General features: G+C 41.5%; 1 protein-coding gene across 3 annotated transcripts in view; it reads right to left on the bottom strand.

The window, feature by feature from the left end:
• Positions 1 to 224: 224 nt before the first annotated feature.
• ISM1 (isthmin 1) overlaps positions 225 to 18,792 on the bottom strand; it is an 87,132-nt gene continuing 68,564 nt past the window's right edge. For all 3 annotated transcript variants that reach the window (XM_056121564.1, XM_056121565.1, XM_056121566.1), the window contains 3 exons: positions 13,346 to 13,489; positions 7,472 to 7,561; positions 225 to 1,933 (listed from right to left, as the gene is read on the bottom strand). In XM_056121564.1, the coding sequence (XP_055977539.1) occupies positions 1,416 to 1,933; positions 7,472 to 7,561; positions 13,346 to 13,489 (752 nt within the window). In that variant the 3' untranslated portion in view covers positions 225 to 1,415. The remainder of the gene's footprint in view (positions 1,934 to 7,471; positions 7,562 to 13,345; positions 13,490 to 18,792) is intronic.

The raw sequence follows: 18,792 nt of genomic DNA, 5'->3' as shown, positions 1-18,792 counted from the left end.
GACCACATGCAAGACAAATATGCTACCTGCTGTACTATCACTTTGGCCCCTCTTTTGAGGACACTTCTGGTGTCAAAGATATGAGTACTTATGACATCACATTAATCAAGGACCGTTTTTCCTCCCACAGGATTAGAATTTTTCTCCTGCTATGAAGCCTTGATTCATTAGAGCTATTTATGATATTTGTATCAAAAAATATTTGCCAGTAACACATCTTCTGCAGGTAAACAGATTTTATTATGATTTTATTGTGTATTTTCTTTTCCTGGAGTTTTGCAAGTAGACTGAATAAGAACCAACTCTTTATTTGTCCTAAGTTCCACCCTCCAGAAAGCAGGTCACATTGTAATTGATTGACGCATAAGACTCAATGACTCAATAAATACTTTACAAAAATAATGCAGTTTTCTTTGATTCTTAAAACATAGAAAAATTAGGATTTCTTAGATTTGAGATCCTCTCACTCTTTTATACTTATTTTCTGATAATATACTGATAAGAGAAAATAATTGTTAAACTGGTATTAACATTAAATAGATGACATGTGTTCCATATTTCTTTCTTGGTTTTCTTTTTCTGTTTTTATTTTCCCCATTTGGAAAAGTGCTATGCCTTATTTTTGTTTGGTCTCTCTATAATACTATGAACCTACTAAGATATGAACAGAAATTCTGCAGTCCCAGGCCATTTTAGTAGAAGCATAGCATTATGTTTTTAAATTTGAAATCTTATTTCAAACCAGGCCTCAAATTGGGCTTACAATATCCTTTTCTCTCCTACCCCCTCCTCAGTTTGAGGCAAGACCATTTCAGAAACTGAGATTTCAGCAGCATTCTGACTACTGAAATAGCATTTTGTTTAAGGTGGGGGCTTTCTTGCTTTGATACATTTGTATTGAGTTGTTTATTTTTAGGAGAACCCTTACCAAAGACCCTTTCTCTTCCATTTACCTAAACCCCTTTTTGAACTCTCACAGAAGTGATTATTGTCATCGTGACAACTCCAGAGAAAAGTTGATGCTTAAGTCACATTCATATTAAATAAGTTATATATAAAAACTGCTTATAATGTTTACAATTTCAGTCTCTTTGCCCCTTTGCTCCTCTAGGAAACATGGTCTGGGTGGGAACTGAATCCACCAGCATCCAGACATGGCCCCAGGCTCCTTGGATTTCTTTGTCCTCATCCTCCTGCCAACATCATACCTCAGGGTATTTCTAAGAAGGTCCGTAGGCATTGTAGAGGGCAAGGGCAACTTCAAAGGGCAATCCGGTGCACACCCCTACTGTAATTTATGAAAAATACTATTGTGCTATATACAAATATACACATAGGCGGATAAGAGGGTTTCTGTCCCAGGCAGCAGACGAGTGCAGTGCATCTGTGTCACAAGTACCAGAGTTTGCGACTCTTTAATACTCCCTGGCCTCTTGGAACTGCTTGATATAATCTTCGTCCGAGGGGCTCTCTGTGCACTTCTGTCCATTGTTGGGAGGTCGAGCCTCGTTATACCTGCTCCAGTCGCCCTTGCAGAGAATCCAGGGGAGGACGTCCACTTTATAGTGGAGTTCGGCTGAGAACTCAGTACTGATAAGGTTGGGTGTGCCTGCTCCTTTGCCTCTGGTGATGAGCTGCATGTCATCGCCATAGCAACAGTGCTGGGCAGCCAGAGTGGTGCTCTCCAGAGACAGCATGGAGCGAATGCAGTACCTGGCTGTGGGCTTATAGATCTCCAGCTTCTCCTTGGGCCCACTGGCATCCTTCCAGCGAAAGTCCTTGCGCTTGATGCGGTCGAAGATGTCTGCTGTGCTGTAGGCCACCTCAGTAGGGTAGGAGCAGGGGCAGCTGGGCAAGTCATTGATTACCTTGTGCATGTACTTCTTTAAGAATTCGCTTTTGCAGCTCATCCATCTCTCACAGCTGTCTGTGTCTGAAAGGGTTACAGAGAAATTTTCAAGCCACATACACAAGGGGCAGCAGGACGACTTAAGGCATCCCCATTATTCCCAGAGTCAACTTGCAAGTGTCCTGCTAATACCAGTCCATTGGTGACCATGCCCAACTCCCTTGAATGTGGAAAATTAGTTCAAGGCAAATGATTAGGCAACAGCATTTTTCCCCCTGCCGAGTAAGTAGAACTAGAACCTGCTAAGGATGAGTAAGTGGGATAAAAGGGTAGTGAAAACCAGTAGCCCAGAGAATATTTTCCATTGAGTAGAGTCTATTTTCTCTAAGGGAATCTTAGGAGAAGTGTGCCAGCTAATAGGCCAAAGTTCAGAGATTGAAAGGAAGTATAGAATAAGAACCAAATCAAGATACATTTTGTTCCTGTTGATCAGTGGGAACAAAGAGTTTATTTAAATTTTTGTTCTTGGGTCATACATGGTGATTCTCAAGGCTTACTCCCGGATATATACTCAGGGACCATACTCAGTGCTTGGGATCAAACCAGGGTCATCCAAAGCAAGCATCTTAACTCCTGAGGCTTTTCGGGTCTAGGCCCCTGCCCTTTTCTCTCTCTCCCTGTAGAGGTCAGACCTGCATCTCAGTCTAAACACTCTTCCTGCTTCCTTTTTTTTGTCCTTCTCAGTAATTTTCTCCAACAGCTTTCTTGACTATCTAATCCCATGATGCTATCTGCTTCTCAGATGATCACAACTGATACAGATGGCAACAGTCAAGGCAGGGAAGAGAAAAAGAAGGACATTCTTGGTAATCACTAACTGTAGAAAACTAAGTTGGCCAGAGAAAATGTGGTGGGGTTGTCCAGTGTGGTCAGGGGCATGGAGAACCACTTTACTGGAGCAGATGATCTAGAGAGATAAGATGTCAATTCAATTTAGATTTTCTCAGGGGAAACAGTGAGCTGAACAATCACTCTCACTGTCCTCCAGTTGTTCATCAATTTGCTTGAGTGGGCCCAGTAACATTGTGAGACTTTGTTACTGTGTTTGGCATATCGAATACGTCACAGATAGCTTGCCAGGCTTTGCCGTGTGGGCGAGATACTCTTGGTAGCTTGCCGGGCACTCCAAGAGGGGTGGAAGAATTGAAGGCAGAGGAATCAAACTCGAGTTGCCCACCTGGCCGCATGCAAGGCAAATGCCCTACCTGCTGTGCTAGCACTCCAGCCCTGAGCTGAACAATAACAAAATAAATTAAGTACTAACATTAACTGTAAAACACCTAAGGAGATACTCTGGGAAGTAACAGTAGGTACAATCAAGAGTAGACAAAAGAACCAGAGTTTTGGCATAAAAGGAAAAAAGTGACTCTCAGCTTTGACCCAGATACGTGGATGTTGGTGAGGATTTGAGTAAAATTCAAGTGCCAGGACGGGAGAAGGGGATTGTGTAGAGGAATGATTTGGCTTTCCTTCAGTGAAATATGTGTGTGAGAGAGAGACAAGACTCTCAGGGGTGGGCAAGATAGATAACACAGGGGCAAGGCTTTTGCCTTGCATGTTGCTGAACCAAAGTCAGTCCTGAGTACAGTTGAGTGTGGTTCAAAAACAAAAATAAAGCAAAACAAAATAAAATCTCCCAGGAGCTCGAAAAGACTTGGCCAGAAGGTTAAAAATGTGGGGTCTTGTTGCCAAACTACTTAGGATGGAATCTCAACTCAGCTATTTGTAGTTCTTAGACCTTGGGCAAGGTATTTGACCTCAATGTGCTTCAATTTGCTTATTTATTTTTATATTGAGTATAGAAACAGCCTGTCTGGAGTCAGGCTAAATCTCAAGAACACATGTCCAGACCCCGAGCCAGGCTGTCTTCATCTGGGGAACTCAGAGTGGGGCAGGTTGAGTTTCCCTCCCTGATCCAACAGAGCCCTGGCAGCTGAAAACCTCCCCACATCTCCCAAGCCTACCAGTAGCTTGGAAGTCACACCCACATACTGCCCCTGGTGCCATATAATCTCATCAATGCCATGATTCAGAGACTCAGAAATAAAGCTCCCAGAAGAGAGCGACATAGGCCTCACCTATGAGTGAATCTGCTCTATAATCATATTCTAAATTTTAGAATTTCTTGACCTCTCATGCTCTACACCACTGATGTACCAAGAGTAGCACACAACATGTGGTTGGGTTAAACAAACGTGCTTGTAATCTCTTATACAAGGGCTTAATGTGGCTCCAGGATAAAATACAAGTCTTTATACACTTTCCTCTTATGGTTGCAAGAAGGTACAATGGTGATGGGATTGGTGTTTGAATAGTAAATGTAATGAATTATTGTGAACCACTTTATAAAAATAAAATAAAATTTTAGGAAAAAAAAATACATGACTTGCATGTGTGGCCCTGGGTTTGGTTCCCTGGCATTGATGTTACCTTAAGCACCTCTGACTTAGGGCTGGAGAGATAGTACAGCGGTTAGGGTGCTTGCCTTGCTGGAAGCTGACCCAGGTTCAATCGCTCACCACCCATATGGTCTCATGAACCTGTCAGCGGTGATTCCTGAGTACAGTGCCAGGAGTAACCTCTGAGCATTTCTAGGTATGGCCCCCAAGCCAAAACCAAACTAACAAAACAAACAAACAAACACAAATACATTTGATTTGATTATCTATGGGTGTGGCCTTCACAATAAAACAAAAAGAAAAAAACAGCACATAGAATGTGTGATCAAGATTAAGTCAGAGGGAATGCGGACAGGGCTGTTGGCAGGAATAAACTGAGGGACTTCTCAGTTGGGAGTTCCACAGCTATGAGTCTCCATCTGAGCAGTCACTGATCGTATGGAAATTCCATCCTGGGAAATATGTTTCAGCAAAGCAGATTGGGGAGCTCCTTCAGATAAAAGGGTGCTCAAAAACAATATTCAATAATAGCTCCCTCCCCATTTGGCTTTGTATGTTCTTTCTGGATGAAGAGTCATCGTAAATCATGTAACCATGAGACATCTATTGACTTCTTTCATCATACTTAGTGTGATGGGTGTGCTCTACTTGTTTTACAAATATCAGCACATTTAATTCTTCGGCAGCCGAAGACCTCCAGGACCAGCCACCACCATGCTGAGACCACTCTCCGCACACCTGAAGGTACCGGCAGAGGGACAAAGCCACGTGGGTTCCGGGGCCGAGATCTCCAAGCCTGCTCGGATTGGAGATGAGCATCCTCCACCCAGATCCTCCAAATTCCAGTAGGCGGGGGTCACACCCACCAACTGGCCCCCTGGCGCCATGTAATCCCATCAGCGGCCAAGACTCTGAGACTATAAAAACCAGCATTTGCGGCCGCGCGACATCTTATTATGACATCTCATTCCTACTTTGACAAACTGGCAGGCTACCGAATATAGCCTGCCCACACGGCAGAGTCTGGCAAACTCCCCGTGGCGTACCCAATATGCCAAATACCAGTAACAATGATGGGTCTCATTCTCCTAAAGAGCCTTGAATATAACCTCAGGGCCAGGATGAAGGAGACGTTACTGGGGCCTGCTTGAGGTAATCGACGAATAACAGGATGATTTGTGATTTGTGAATTCTACAATAGCTCTACACGGTAGTATTCCTACCTCATACCATATTATACATCAGAAAAGTGTGGCACTATAAAGTTAAGGAATTTGATCTTATATACCAGTCAGACTTTTTTTTCCTCTGCTGGGCATCTTCTGTGTGCTTTTACATCATCATTCTGTGTTTTCCCTTGACTTTGAAGATTATCTTATGTGTCTTTTGAGTCCTGACTCTTTGTTGGGTTGAACCAAAGGGAAGGTCTGGCCAGACTACAGAAAAGAAGACTGGGATCAGGTTATTTGTTGCTATGACTCATCTCCAACAGTTAATAGGATTGTTACATTTATTTCTGAGAGGTAGGAGCACAGTTATTTCTGAGAGGTAGGTTACATTTATTTCTGAGAGTCAGGTAGCTCTCTCGACAAACAGTTACTTGATGGATTCTGGTAACCACCCCTTACCCTGGCTTTAGAATTCTGAGAAATTCTTCTTGGCTCCTATTTACCCTGCTCATTTCTTTGCCATCAGACCCTCATCAGGTGCTCTTCAATGATCCGTCTGAGTGTGTTGTATTTGTTCCCATCCAGAACCCAAGTGACACACAATCCCTCCTCCTCCTTGTGTGTTCTTAAGTCACACATTGGGGTGTCTGTGCTGCTGGGATCTCAGTCAGGAGGAAAGTAGTTGCCACGTGTGTGTGTGTGTGTGTGTGTGTGTGTGTGAGAGAGAGAGAGAGAGAGAGAGAGAGAGAGAGAGAGAGAGAGAGAGAGAGAGAGAGAAAGACTAAGTGGAAAGCCTTAATTAACAAAAGATTTCCAACTGTGTTCAGTTTGTTGACAGAGCAGGGCAGAAGCATAGAGGCTAAGAAAGAATTACTGGGTCACACAAAGAAATGGGGAAGAAGGATTTATATTTATCTGTAAAAATAACACAACAGAATCATATCCAAGAGGCTGGAGCAATAGTACATTAGTTAGAGCACTTGCCTTGCATGTGGCCTACCTGGATTAGATTCTTGACACTGTATATGGTCCCCTGAACACTGCCAGAAATAATTCTTGCATGCAGAGCCAGGAGTTGCCCCTGAGCATCACTGAGTGTGGCCCCCCAAACAGATAAACAAACAATAAAACCCCTCAACCCCAAATCCTAGGAAGGTATTTTTAAAAAGCAAAATTCAAAATTCGCTTTACATGGGAATTAGAATCACTTTCTAGTCTTTTGTGTGAATATATATATGTATATGTATATATATATATATGTTTTCCTTTTGGATCACAACCAATAATGTTCAGGACTTACTCCTGTCTCTACATTCAGGGGTAACTCCTGGTGGGGCTTGGGGGACCATATGGGATCTCAGGAATCACACCCAGGTCAGCTGCATGCAAGGTGAGGGCTGATCTGCTGTACTACTGCTCTGGCCCCTATTCTTCTGTATCTTATTTGTATTGTTTGTTGCATTTTTATTTTCATAGCACTTACCAGCAGATGAGCAGTGGGATGCACTGAAAGTTTACTAAAAAATTCATGTGGTAGTGGGTCACAGGTATAATGCTGAGAAAGTCCCATCCCTCCTTACTATAAAACTAGGACTACCATTTTTGGATTAAGTGCAGATATCCAGTGGGGGGCTATGAGAAGAGATTTCGTGTGGCTTCACACCTCTTGTGTTAACAATTCTGTGTTAAAAATAGAGTAGGTTGCTTGTAGCCATGAAGGCCGTGTTGCTAGCAGGACCGACACAGCTTTGATGCATGAACAGTGAATTTGTCTCTTACATGGAATAGGTACAAGTGAGCAAGAACTGTGCTGAGAGTATTGCACCTCTTAAGAGGAAGCTGAACATCTAATGCTCAGATTCAAACATTTAAATGAATCCAAGGATGACACGGTAAAAGCAACAGAAATCTTAAAAACAGAAATCTTAAAAAAAAAAAACCAACCTAAACCACTAAATCAATATTTGTATAGAAGAGAAAAAAAATCTTCTTACCAACTTCAAACAGTTTGGTGGCGTTGAATTCCTCACTTCCCGCAAGCAGACTCACTTCAGTGGCAGCTGTCCTGAAGGTGTCTTCAATTCCTAAACACAGACAGGAGCCTACTTTTCTCTGGTAATATGGAAAAAGTAACCCTTCCCCTCACCAATTTCATTTCAAAAACAAATACACCTCAACAAAGATTCTTTTGTATTCATTCCTACTTGAGGGCAGCAACTAGCCAACAGAGGAAACAGTAAAAAGCAGGTAGTAGAGCATAAAATATATTGAAAGCCCAGATAGCATTTGCAGCATGAAATCAGATCCAAATGTGTGAAATGGACCCTATTCACTGCAGCACAAGGACAGGGCATCTGTAGAGACAAGGACTACAATGAAGTCTGGTGACAGGGTGGCCCATTATCTGGAGACAACGGGGAACAGTTGGCTTGTCTAATTGTTGGACTGATTGGTTCAAAGCACTTATAGCCATGTGATCTTGGGTGAGCTGCTTATACTTGGTGTGACTCAGTTTTTATCTCAGTATAATGGGAGAGGACCAAACAACCCACCAGATGGAGTTGTGCGGATTAAATGAATTGTATGTTAATAAAATATTTGTGGGTCAAATAAAATATTTGTTGCCTCACATATGGTCAACCTTGATTCAAATCCCCATCACCACATATGGCTCCCTGAGCACTGCTAGCTATACACCCTCTCCTCCTCCCCACCATCATACAAACACACACAAAACAAAACAAATTAAAAAAACGCTCATAGTAGTAAATGCTGTTTATAGTTTTCCTTTAAATCTAGCTCATTTTAAGGATGTAGCAGTTCATAGTCAGGGACCATAGACTTAGTGTTCTAGAATTTATAGCATTGCTAATGAGGCTTTGAAAAGAGTAACTGGGTTTGTCATTACCAGGGTCCTTGAACTTCTGAGTGACTCTTCCTACCCTCCTTCCCACTCCCCATGCTATGAACCCTACTTAGGGCTTCGTTTACAAAGAGAAACCCTTTAGTAGAAATCTAAGGCAGTCCAGAAGGGGCAGGAAAGGTGGAACATGGGTGATTCATCACTTCACCTTGGCTATCCTGCTAAAACTTGATTTCCTTTAAGACATTCTCTCTAATTTTAAGGGAGGCTCCTCCTCAAACTTATTTTCAAATCGCTGTAGGGGACACACATTATTATTTTTTTTTGTGGTCTTGGGGATTGAATCCAGGGCTCCAGGGCCTCACACATGTAAGGCATATACTCTACGATTGAGCTACATCTCAGTTCAGCTCCCAGGGGACACACTTTTAGAGTGTAGTTGCTCCATAATTCATCCCAGTAAAGCTGAGAGTCAAAAAACCAAATAAGGAAATAGGAAGGAAAGACAGAGACCCTGTAAAAGGAAATCCTTCTACATGTTCCAAGGGAAGTCTACAGAACAGGAAGATGTAGGAACAGAGAGAGAGGAAGGAAAAAATGGAAGGGTGAAGTAATATAAAAAGGAAATTACTGTCGTCAGTCATGAGAGAAAACAAGAAAGAAATATTCAAAATGGCAGCAAAGAGTCTTCTCCTATTAAGACACCCGTGTCTATCAGGTCCCCAGATGGAATACATGGGTCTGGATGAAACAAGAGGCAAGTCCTAAACCTTGATATTAAGTGACACATGTATCCATGTGTGACAGCACGATACATTTCCTTCTGGTAGATATAGACTGTTTTAATGTTTAAGAATATGATTCCTGAATCAGACTGCCTGGATTTAAATTCTAGACTGCTTACTTACTGCCTGCTTGACTTTAGGCAAATCAACACCTCTGCCTCAGTTTTTATAGCTGTCAAATAGGTACAATAATAAATACCCACTTCACAAGAATATTGTGAGGATTAAGTGAAAGAATATATAATATGATCTTAGACATATGTTTGATACTTAAATTCTATTCTTCATGATCTTATCATCTTTAAATTTTTTCTTTCTTTTTACCTTATCCTCTCATTGTCTTTTGCTTCATCTCCTTATCTTCATTATCATTTTATTCTTTTCCTGCTCTAACTTTCTGCCTGTTTTCACCTTTTTCATATTATTATTATTATTATTATTATTATTATTATTATTAATTTCTACCAATCCAAATTCCATCCTACCAGATTTCCAACTCAGTTTCATTATGATGAGCATGGGGGGAGATTAGAAAAATAAGTGGATGGGCATGGAGAGTATCATGCTAAGTGAAACTAGTCAGAAAGAGGGGGACAACATAGAATGACTGCACTCATTTGTGGAATGTAAAATAACATAATATGAGACTAACACCTAAGGACAGCAGAGGTAAGGACCAGGAGGATTGTTCTGCAGTTTGGAAGCCTACCTCATGTGCTGGGGGAAAAGGCAGTTGGGATGGAGAAGGGACCAGTAGGTAAATGATGGTTGGAGGGATTGCTCAGAATGGGAGATATGCGCTGAAAGTAGACTAAGGACCAAAGATGATGGCCTCTCAGTATCTGTATTGCAAACCATAATGCCCCAAAGTAGAGAGTAAGTAAGAAGTAATGTACCTGCCACAGAGGCATGGGGTATGATGGGGTGGCGGTGGCAAGAGGGATACTGGGAACATTGGTGGTAGAAAATGCACACTGGTAGAGGAATGAGTGTTCGATCATTGTATGACTGAAATGTAATCAAGAAAGTTTGTAACTGTATCACGGTGATTCAATTAAAAAAATGCTACAGGAAAGAAATTGTAATACCCAAATTACCTAATAGAATAGGTAAATGGCTAAACTGCTAGAAATAAAAGATACCCAAACACACACACACACACACACACACACACACACACACACACACACATATATATCTTATTAGTTTTACTCTGCTTTTGAAATCTATCATGGCTGATGAGAAGTCAGAACACTGCTTTCTTATTTGGAATTTTGTTAATTACTGCTAAGCAGGACACAAAGAATTTATGTATTTCTACCTAAAATTTTACCTCTACTGAGAAAAATAGGTGTCAGATGGCTAAGTTTAATCTAGCAATTTATAGAAAGACAGAAATTACTTCAAAGAGGCTTGGGATATAGTGAGTGAAAGAACACTTGATATGTATGAGTGAGGCCTTCGATTCAATATCCACCATAGCTGCAGAAAAAAGAAAAGAAAGAAAATACTATATGCATAGAGAACAAATACAAAGTCAAGCACTGCCATTCTTCTACAACTTAAATTGGCATGTATCTCCAAGTTGAAACAACATAATTGTAAAGACTCTGAAATATTATATGAACTTTTGAATTGAAGTGATAATAGTTATGATAATGTCTCTCAGAAAATGGACAATACCAAGCTCCTGTGGGTGCTGGAAAAATGCAGAGGAACAATAGTAGCCTCAGGTGCAATTTGAGATACTTTTTATTTGTTCAATAAAGAAACTTGATCTGGGGCCTGAGAGATAATACAGTGCTTGCTTGCATGTGGTTTATCTGGCACCTTGTATGTTCCCCAGGAGTGTTTCCTGAGTGCAAAGCCATGTCACTGTCACTGTCACTGTCACTGTCCTCCTGTTGTTCATTGATTTGCTCGAGCAGGCATGAGTATCAACTCCATCGTGAGATTTGTTGTTACTGTTTTTGGCATATCCAATATACCATGGGGAGCTTGCCAGGCTCTGCCGTGCGGGTGGGATACTCTCGGTAGCTTGCAGGGCTCTCCAAGAGGGATGGAGGAAACGAACCCATTCAACCGTGTGCAAGGCAAATGCCCTACCCGCTGTGCTATCGCTCTCACAGCCATGTATGGTTCCCAAAACTAAGAAAAGATAAAAAGAGCAAGCTTTTTCCCCCTTGAAAGGTCAAACAAGTTTGGGAACCTCTGGTTTATAAGATTAATAGTTTCAGGTGTATAGTAATTTTTTTTCTTTTTGGGTCACACCTGACATTGCATAGGGGTTACTCCTGGCTCATGCACTCAGGAATTACTCCTGGAGGTCCTTGGGGGACCATATGGGATGCTGGAAATTGAACCCAGGTCAGTCATGTGCAAGGCAAACACCCTAACCGCTGTTATTGCTCCAACCCTAAGGTGTATAGCCTTTTAAGTCAATATTTTGATATAATACATATATTTGTCACCAGAACTCCAGTTTCTAGCCATCACTATACAACTGACCTCTTTTACCTGGTTTACCAACATCTTCCCCCTTATAGTGACCACTATTTTGTTCTTATTATCTAAGAACTTGTTTTTGTTCTGTTCAGGTCATTCATTTGTTTGGTTTCTTTATTTACAACACATGAGTGAAATAATATGGTCATTCTCTATCTTAGTGATTTATCTCATTAAGCTTAACACCTTTAAGTTTCATCTATGTTGCTTCTTTTAAACAGCATTTTATTGTCTATATTCTTTTTTAGTTAGTTATCTGTAGGAGAGCATAGATTGTTTTCAACTTTTGACTATTGTGAATAATGCTGCAGAATCACCACTTCTTACATTGTGTGTATGTGTGTGTGTGTGTGTGTGTGTGTGTGTGTGTGTGTGTGGCGGGGGGTGCTCCCAAGCAATGCTCACAGGTTCTAAGTGTGATACTTCATCTAACAAGGCTGAGCAGTTCAATGGTAGGGTCCAGTGATGTGATGTTGCTCAGATATAGTGGTTCTGGGGGGCGTCTACCAAAACCATCTCAAAAGCAATAGGAATTGGGGACCACCAGGGTTACACCCAACACTGTTGGGCTGTAGGTCATGCATTGTCATAGATCAATCAAACTTGGGGCCTTGGGTCTGCAAAGCGTGTGTCTAGCCCTTTGTGCTATCTCCCTTAGTCCCTTGTTCAACACACGCCTCCTTGCTCACTTACACAGGCTCAATCTGATTTGTCCTCTCTCTTTTCAGAAACCCCCTTTATATTCTAATTCTTTGCTGTTGTTATTGTTCAAACTCTGAGCCTTATAATTTGAAAACAGAGTTTCGAGAAATAGAAGAAATGTCTGGGATGTGGAGATCAAATTCTCTGTCTATAAATTTTCTTTCAGATGAGGAATGTGTGGTTTCTTGGAAGAGGTTGAAGTATTATTTTAGGCTGGTATTCTACCTGGCAATGGGGAACACATAGCAAATATAAAACCTGGAGTTGGGAATGTTTTTTGGTAGTCAGAGACCATCTATTTTAGGCTTTGTGGGTCATATGTGATCTTGGTTGCATATTCTTCCTTCTCCAGTCTCTCTCTTTTTTTGTTTTAAAAAACAAACTTTAAAACTGTGGGGGTCATACAAAACCAGGCTGTGGTTTAATAACCACTGCTAGAGACAGTAACAATTATTTTCCACTGCCAATATGGCCTCTCACCAAGTTTGCAATTAGTAGTTTTTTTTAAAAAATACTGACAATGCAGTCTACAGCGATAATTAACTGTCAAGTTGCCCTGGTTTGTTTCCCTGGGAGCCATTGGCAACTCTCAGACATTATAGACAGGTCTTGGTGTTTCTGGAGATGACTGTGAAGTGCTCATCCCCAATTCCTTATCAGATAGTGAATGTTTGTCTTCATGTGTCTCCTCAAGGCCTACACAAATCCCACTCAAATCCCACATCAAAGGCCCAAGTGAATTAGAGTTCTTCCTTTAAATTAAGTTAGTGTGTGGTGACACTGTCTTCTAGGTCATAGCTACGGAGACTGCACTGTGCGTAAGAGTCAGAAAATCCATTTTTCGCTAATTAAGTTCATTACTCAACTCCTGGCTTAGTCTAGTCAGGATTCTTATTAGGAAAATAACTGTCTTTTATGATGTCAATTTCTGTTTTTTTTAAATATAAATAAAAAAATGATAATAAATGCAAGACTTCTCTGAGAATCAGACTCACAATTCTTTATAAACCCACCTGGGCAGTTTGGACGGTCACAGGTTCTGGATTCTGTTGCAGTGCAGGCGTAGCCACAGGACCTGGTTCGTTTCTGGTTGCCATTCCCACAGGTGACGCTGCAGACAGACCAGAGACTCCAGTCCCCCTCACCATCTGTGGAATCTGAAAGGGAGTCACGAAGATGGTCACAAATTTCATTCACCAGTTCCAAGTTCCCTCTGTCACACAGCCTGCCTGCTGTTTTATATTGCTGGAGAGGATCTATGCTAAAAGCATATGGTCACATGGTTCATTTTGGGCATTAGATCCATGAAGTTAGAGACTCTGACTGAGGTTTTGGGCACATTAATGATCAATTCAGTGTCAGAGGGTTGCCTGGTAAGTGTTTATTGAGAATACATACATTTGTAGACATGGGGACAGGGGATAATATATTAGTTTCCAAAGAGGACTCCCATTAATTCCACCTTGCATACATGCAAAATCTGACCAGGGTTTGTCCTTCAGAGGCTTGCCAGATTAGAACTTTTGCTCTGGGGAGTCTAGTCTCTGGAGAAGAAGCAGAGATTGAACCTATGAATTAGGGGACTATATGATGGACCACTCAGACACTGAATATGTAAGTGAATCCTTTTCGAACCTTTCAGTCCTTCCCAGAGCACAGCAGAATGAAGCTGATGGCAACAGGAGTAGAGCAACTGTCTACTGGGACCTCACCTGCACCTCTGAGTCACAGTACCAGGAAAAAGAATAAACTGGTGTTTTGTGGGAATGTTTGTTTGATTCAGCAGACAAAAAACTAATTTTTATTGATGAAGCTCAAAGTGGTCCTTTGAGTCATCACCCAACTTTCCTCCAATATGCATCCACACATACTCATATACCAAACACAATTTGGAAAATATGGATTATATTATTTCAAGTATGGCTGATGAGAAAGCTCCAGGGGCCAAAACTCCTGTTCTGCCTGCAGGTGGCCTGGGACCAATTCCTTGCACCATCTGGTCTTCCACATATTACTGGGGATGCCCAAGTACCACATTGGTATGTCCCAAGTACCAATAAACAACCCCAAAATCAAACAAGGTTTCTAAAGACTTCTGTCCTGATGGAATTAGTAGGTTAGTGAGAAGAGTCTAAAAGTAATCAATAAACACAAAAAGATGAATAAATTATATAGTACATATATAGTATAGTATAAATTACATAGTATGGTTATGCTAAGAGGGTCTGAGCATGTGGTACATTATTTAGATTTTTCCTCTTCTCTTTATAAGTAAAGATATTCAAGAAGATAGCTCAACAGACTGAGCTCATGCTTTGCATGTGGGAAGAAATCCAAAATAAGTAAGTAAATAAATATACACTAACACACACATACAGTTTACAGGGAATAAATCCTGGAATGATTAGGTGACTTCGCCAAAGTCATAAAGGAAACAGAAGGAAAGTGTAATCTTGCACTTAGTCCCAGATCTCTGAAGTGTGATTCTCTCTGCAACATCTCCACTTTGCAAGAATTCTTTTTGGCTCAACCAAATATCCCTACGGCTGTGGACCTCTGCTGGTGCCAAGTGCTCAGCTACAGGCATCTGTTTTGCAGGGAAGGGGTCCTCTCTTTTCATGAGAGGTTGTGGCGATTTGTATTACATAGGCCCAGCAAGAATGTCATCCACACATGTTTCTACCTGAGCTGTGGGTCTTGTGCCAGACTCTCGGGCTGTGTTTATATGGCATTCATTCTGAATAGCCACAGGCCAACCCAAGATGCTGAGTCTACTCAATCCACTCACCAGAGCTGGGGGGAATCTAAGCTGTGTCCTAACCCAGAGCAAAGAGTTTGCTGACACTTCACTGGCCCCCAAGACCCCCATTCACTCCCTTCCCCTCCCCCAGAACCATGCCTCCAAACTTTGACTTTCTTCTAAGAGACAATTTTCCCATCACATGTAAGAAGATATTTGAAGCTACTGTTTTGTATGAGGGAGTTGGATGGGCTTCCTGGCATTATTTGCTTGCTCATCTCTCCCATCCCTCTGGTATCAAGGCTCAGAAGGGGAGAGACTTGATTTCCAGAGGGCAAATTATTGAGTTGGTGGCAACTGCTGCTCCTCCAGTCCTTTGCGGTCCGGTATCTCTTGGCCATTGGCAGAGGGCAGTACCGATGCACCTGGAGAAATTGTATGATCCTGTTTTGTTGATGGCAGCATCCAGGTGGGGTGGATGTTAGGCACACATGGACACATCACAGACAGTCTGAACCACTGGTAAAGGTTCAGAGAGACAAACTGGTAAAGGTCACAAGTCACCAGCAAAAGTGATAATGTCTTAAAGCTTAAAAGGGGAGGGGGACACTGAGTCAGACAACATCTGTTTAACCACCAAGGTAGAATTCATGTGCTATGCTGCTTGGCTCCACAGAAAGAGCGGGACCTTAACCATCTAGAAATCTACAATCTTTCCTTGCTGTGGGGCTATTATTATTCAGGGACCTGATTTTGGGAAATATATTTCTGGAACTTTTAGTTCCAGTGTTAAATTCACCACAGGGCTTCTATTGGAATAGCTGCATGATTTAATATCTCATTTGGTTTCTTGGCTCTAAGTTCTTTGAATGTCAATACAATGTCAGATTATGTGGAAAATGACTTCCCAATCCCTCTCCTTATCTGTCTCCTTGGTGACTCCATTCTTACACTGAGCCTAGTAAGAGCCAAGTGACTTGCTTTGACCAAGAAGAAAGCTGCAAATATGAGTCAAGCACAAGTTAGGAAAGTGCTTGTACCTTGGAGACTTTTGTACGGTGCTGTAGGGAAAGTTTCTGCAACCATGTGAAGAACCCAATTAGCCTCTTGGAGGGCCAGGGACCTGATACCTCAGCACACACAGCTGAGGCCAGTTGAGGCCCCTTTAGTTCAAAGAGAATTAAGGAAGCAAAGACCATTCAGGCATAGCCAAGCCAACCCGGAGCTGAACCCAGAAAACCTGCAGATTCAAGAGAGAGGTGCATTTGTTCTTTCAAGCTACTAAACTTCAGGGGTGATTTCTTAAGCAGCAAAAACTAAGGGTTACAAATACCTTATAAGATTTTCCCTAAAATAAGCTGTTTAAATGACTAGTAGAACTCAAGAATCACAAAAGGCTTACTATTCCAGTCAGTAGCTTTCTCGATCTCTTTATTTTATAAAGTGGTGACAAAAAGCTATTTCTTTTCTGAACATTTTTCCTATATGGTTTCACAAAGTTAGTCAGAGCACAGTTAAACAGTCATGTGGGAAGGCACTTCTAGGCTTCCTAAAAGAAAACAACCTCCTGAGGAAAAGTGTGCAAGTCAGCTCTTCCCCCTAAAGTGTCTAGAGTGCACGGTCTCAGATAAATATCCCAGGAAAGACCTTCAGCTGGGGGGGTGGGGTTCGCTTTGCTTCAAAGGCCACAGAGGGAAGTTCGACTGTGGGACAAAACCTTTAGGATTCTATTCCTTTCTGCTATAAAAGAAAAGAAAAACCAAGCCTGTTCTCATTTGCTCACCCTCTCAGGGAGTGAGGCTCAGGGCAGAAAATGAATGTGAATGTCAGTAATTGCAAAGATAACAGCAGAGGCAGTAGAAGACAGAGCCTGTGAATATTTCTGTGGAGCTTGGAAAGAGCCTATCTGTGACATCAAAGAGTTCAGCAAGGAAAGAGAACAATCCACAGGGCAGCGGGATCAGAGCTGGGTTTCAAGGATGTCATTTGAAATTTTAAAGTAGTCATTATATAGTTGCAGGCCTAGAGGCAGTTCCAGTGTTTGGGTCACTGAAGTGACTTGGGTCTTGACTCGGTCACTGGCAAGACTCCACTAATCTAAGATGAGAGAGACTGCCAATTATTGGGAGCTTGTTTTCACCGGCTGCTTGGCTGAAATGCACTGCTTTAAGTCCTCTACAATGCCACGAGATAGCTAGAAACATTTTCTTTTTTATGATGAGGAAACTAAGGCTCAGAGAAGTACTTGATGTCACACAGCTCAAATTTTGCAGAGCTGGGATTAAGTCTAAGATTCCACCTCCCCTCCCAACCCCACTTTTCTATGAGTCTATATTCTGATATTCTATATTCTGATTCTCAGCACGTTTGATCCTGATCCATGTTGATTTCCCTTCCTGAAAACACCCACTTATGTGGTCCTAATTCGACATGAAAAAGAAACACCCTTGACAAAAAATCACTGTGAAATCTCCTATTAAAATAGGATCCTGAATGGGATGTAGAAAATGGCACAGAACTTTGTCCTAACCCATGTTACAAATAAGCAGGGTCCATGTGAGTTCATTCTGTGAGTGTCTCTGAACAATTTTGGGAATAGTATAGTACTGTTCAATAGAAACATACTTGAACTCTGCTCTGGGTATTGATTAGGTATTGATACTTCAGGTATCGACACAATAGATAATTAAAATGCAGTCTCTAACACACATATTTGAACCAATTAGTGGTTCACATAATGTGATTTGTTAGGTATATCTTTCTTTTGTGAATTGTATAATTTGTTCTAAGAATGTCATTATGTTCTTTTTATTTTACCTAGGACTCTTTGGTCATAGGTAGTGAACTTTGTTTTCTGTGGGGAGAGGCACACCCTTCACTGCTCAGCTGCTCAGGGCTTCCTCTTGACTCTGCGCTCAGAAATCAATCCTGGCATCACTTGAGAGACCATATGGGGTGCCTGGGAACAAATCTGGGTTGGTTGTGTGCAAGACAAGCATGCTACCCACTGTGATATCTCTCCGGCATGAACAAACACTGAAATGTTTTATTTTTTTGAGGGGTGCATATTAGTCTTACTCCTGGATCTGCCTCATGGATCACTCCTAATAATGTTAGGGGAACTATATGGGGTTCTGGGAGTCAAATCCAAGTCAGCCTTATGCAAAGCAAGCACCATATGCTCTGTACTATCTCTCTTACCCTTTGACATTGAAATTCTTATTAAATATCTTGCCTTCTGCAGTAACTTTGTAAATCAAAACCATTAATGCCAACACTATTATAACCATGTTACCTAAACAATAATAAAAAAAGAAGAAAAAGAAAAGAGAAAAACCCCTACTTCCATAAATCAGAGATCAACATCATCCACAAAGACCAGCTTTAACTTCTCTTCGACAAGGCAGCTAACGCTTAGGTACAGTGGCTTTCTTTGTTTTGCTCTATCATGAATATCACCTCCTGGGCTGTATGTATATTCTTGTTCCCAAACACAGGGATAGATACTGAAGAAACTGCATTGGAGCTTCTCCTTAATTGAAACTACAGAGGAGCCACTCATCTGATGATAAATGGAATTCTGGAAAGCAGAGGCTCCCTGGAAGTCAGCCTTCCTGGAGTTTTCAAATGTACCCCAACATCAACAACATATTTAGAGTCTCATACTCAGAGCCAATGGGGTCCACTGTATCTGGGACCCTGCCATTTTCCTACTTAAAC

This window comes from Sorex fumeus, unplaced genomic scaffold (genome assembly GCF_029834395.1).
Source record: "Sorex fumeus unplaced genomic scaffold, SorFum_2.1 ptg000044l, whole genome shotgun sequence".
Classification (NCBI taxonomy): Eukaryota; Metazoa; Chordata; class Mammalia; order Eulipotyphla; family Soricidae; genus Sorex; species Sorex fumeus.
The sequence above is the reverse complement of the archived record's forward strand: the minus strand, read 5'-3'. Positions and strand labels throughout refer to the sequence as shown.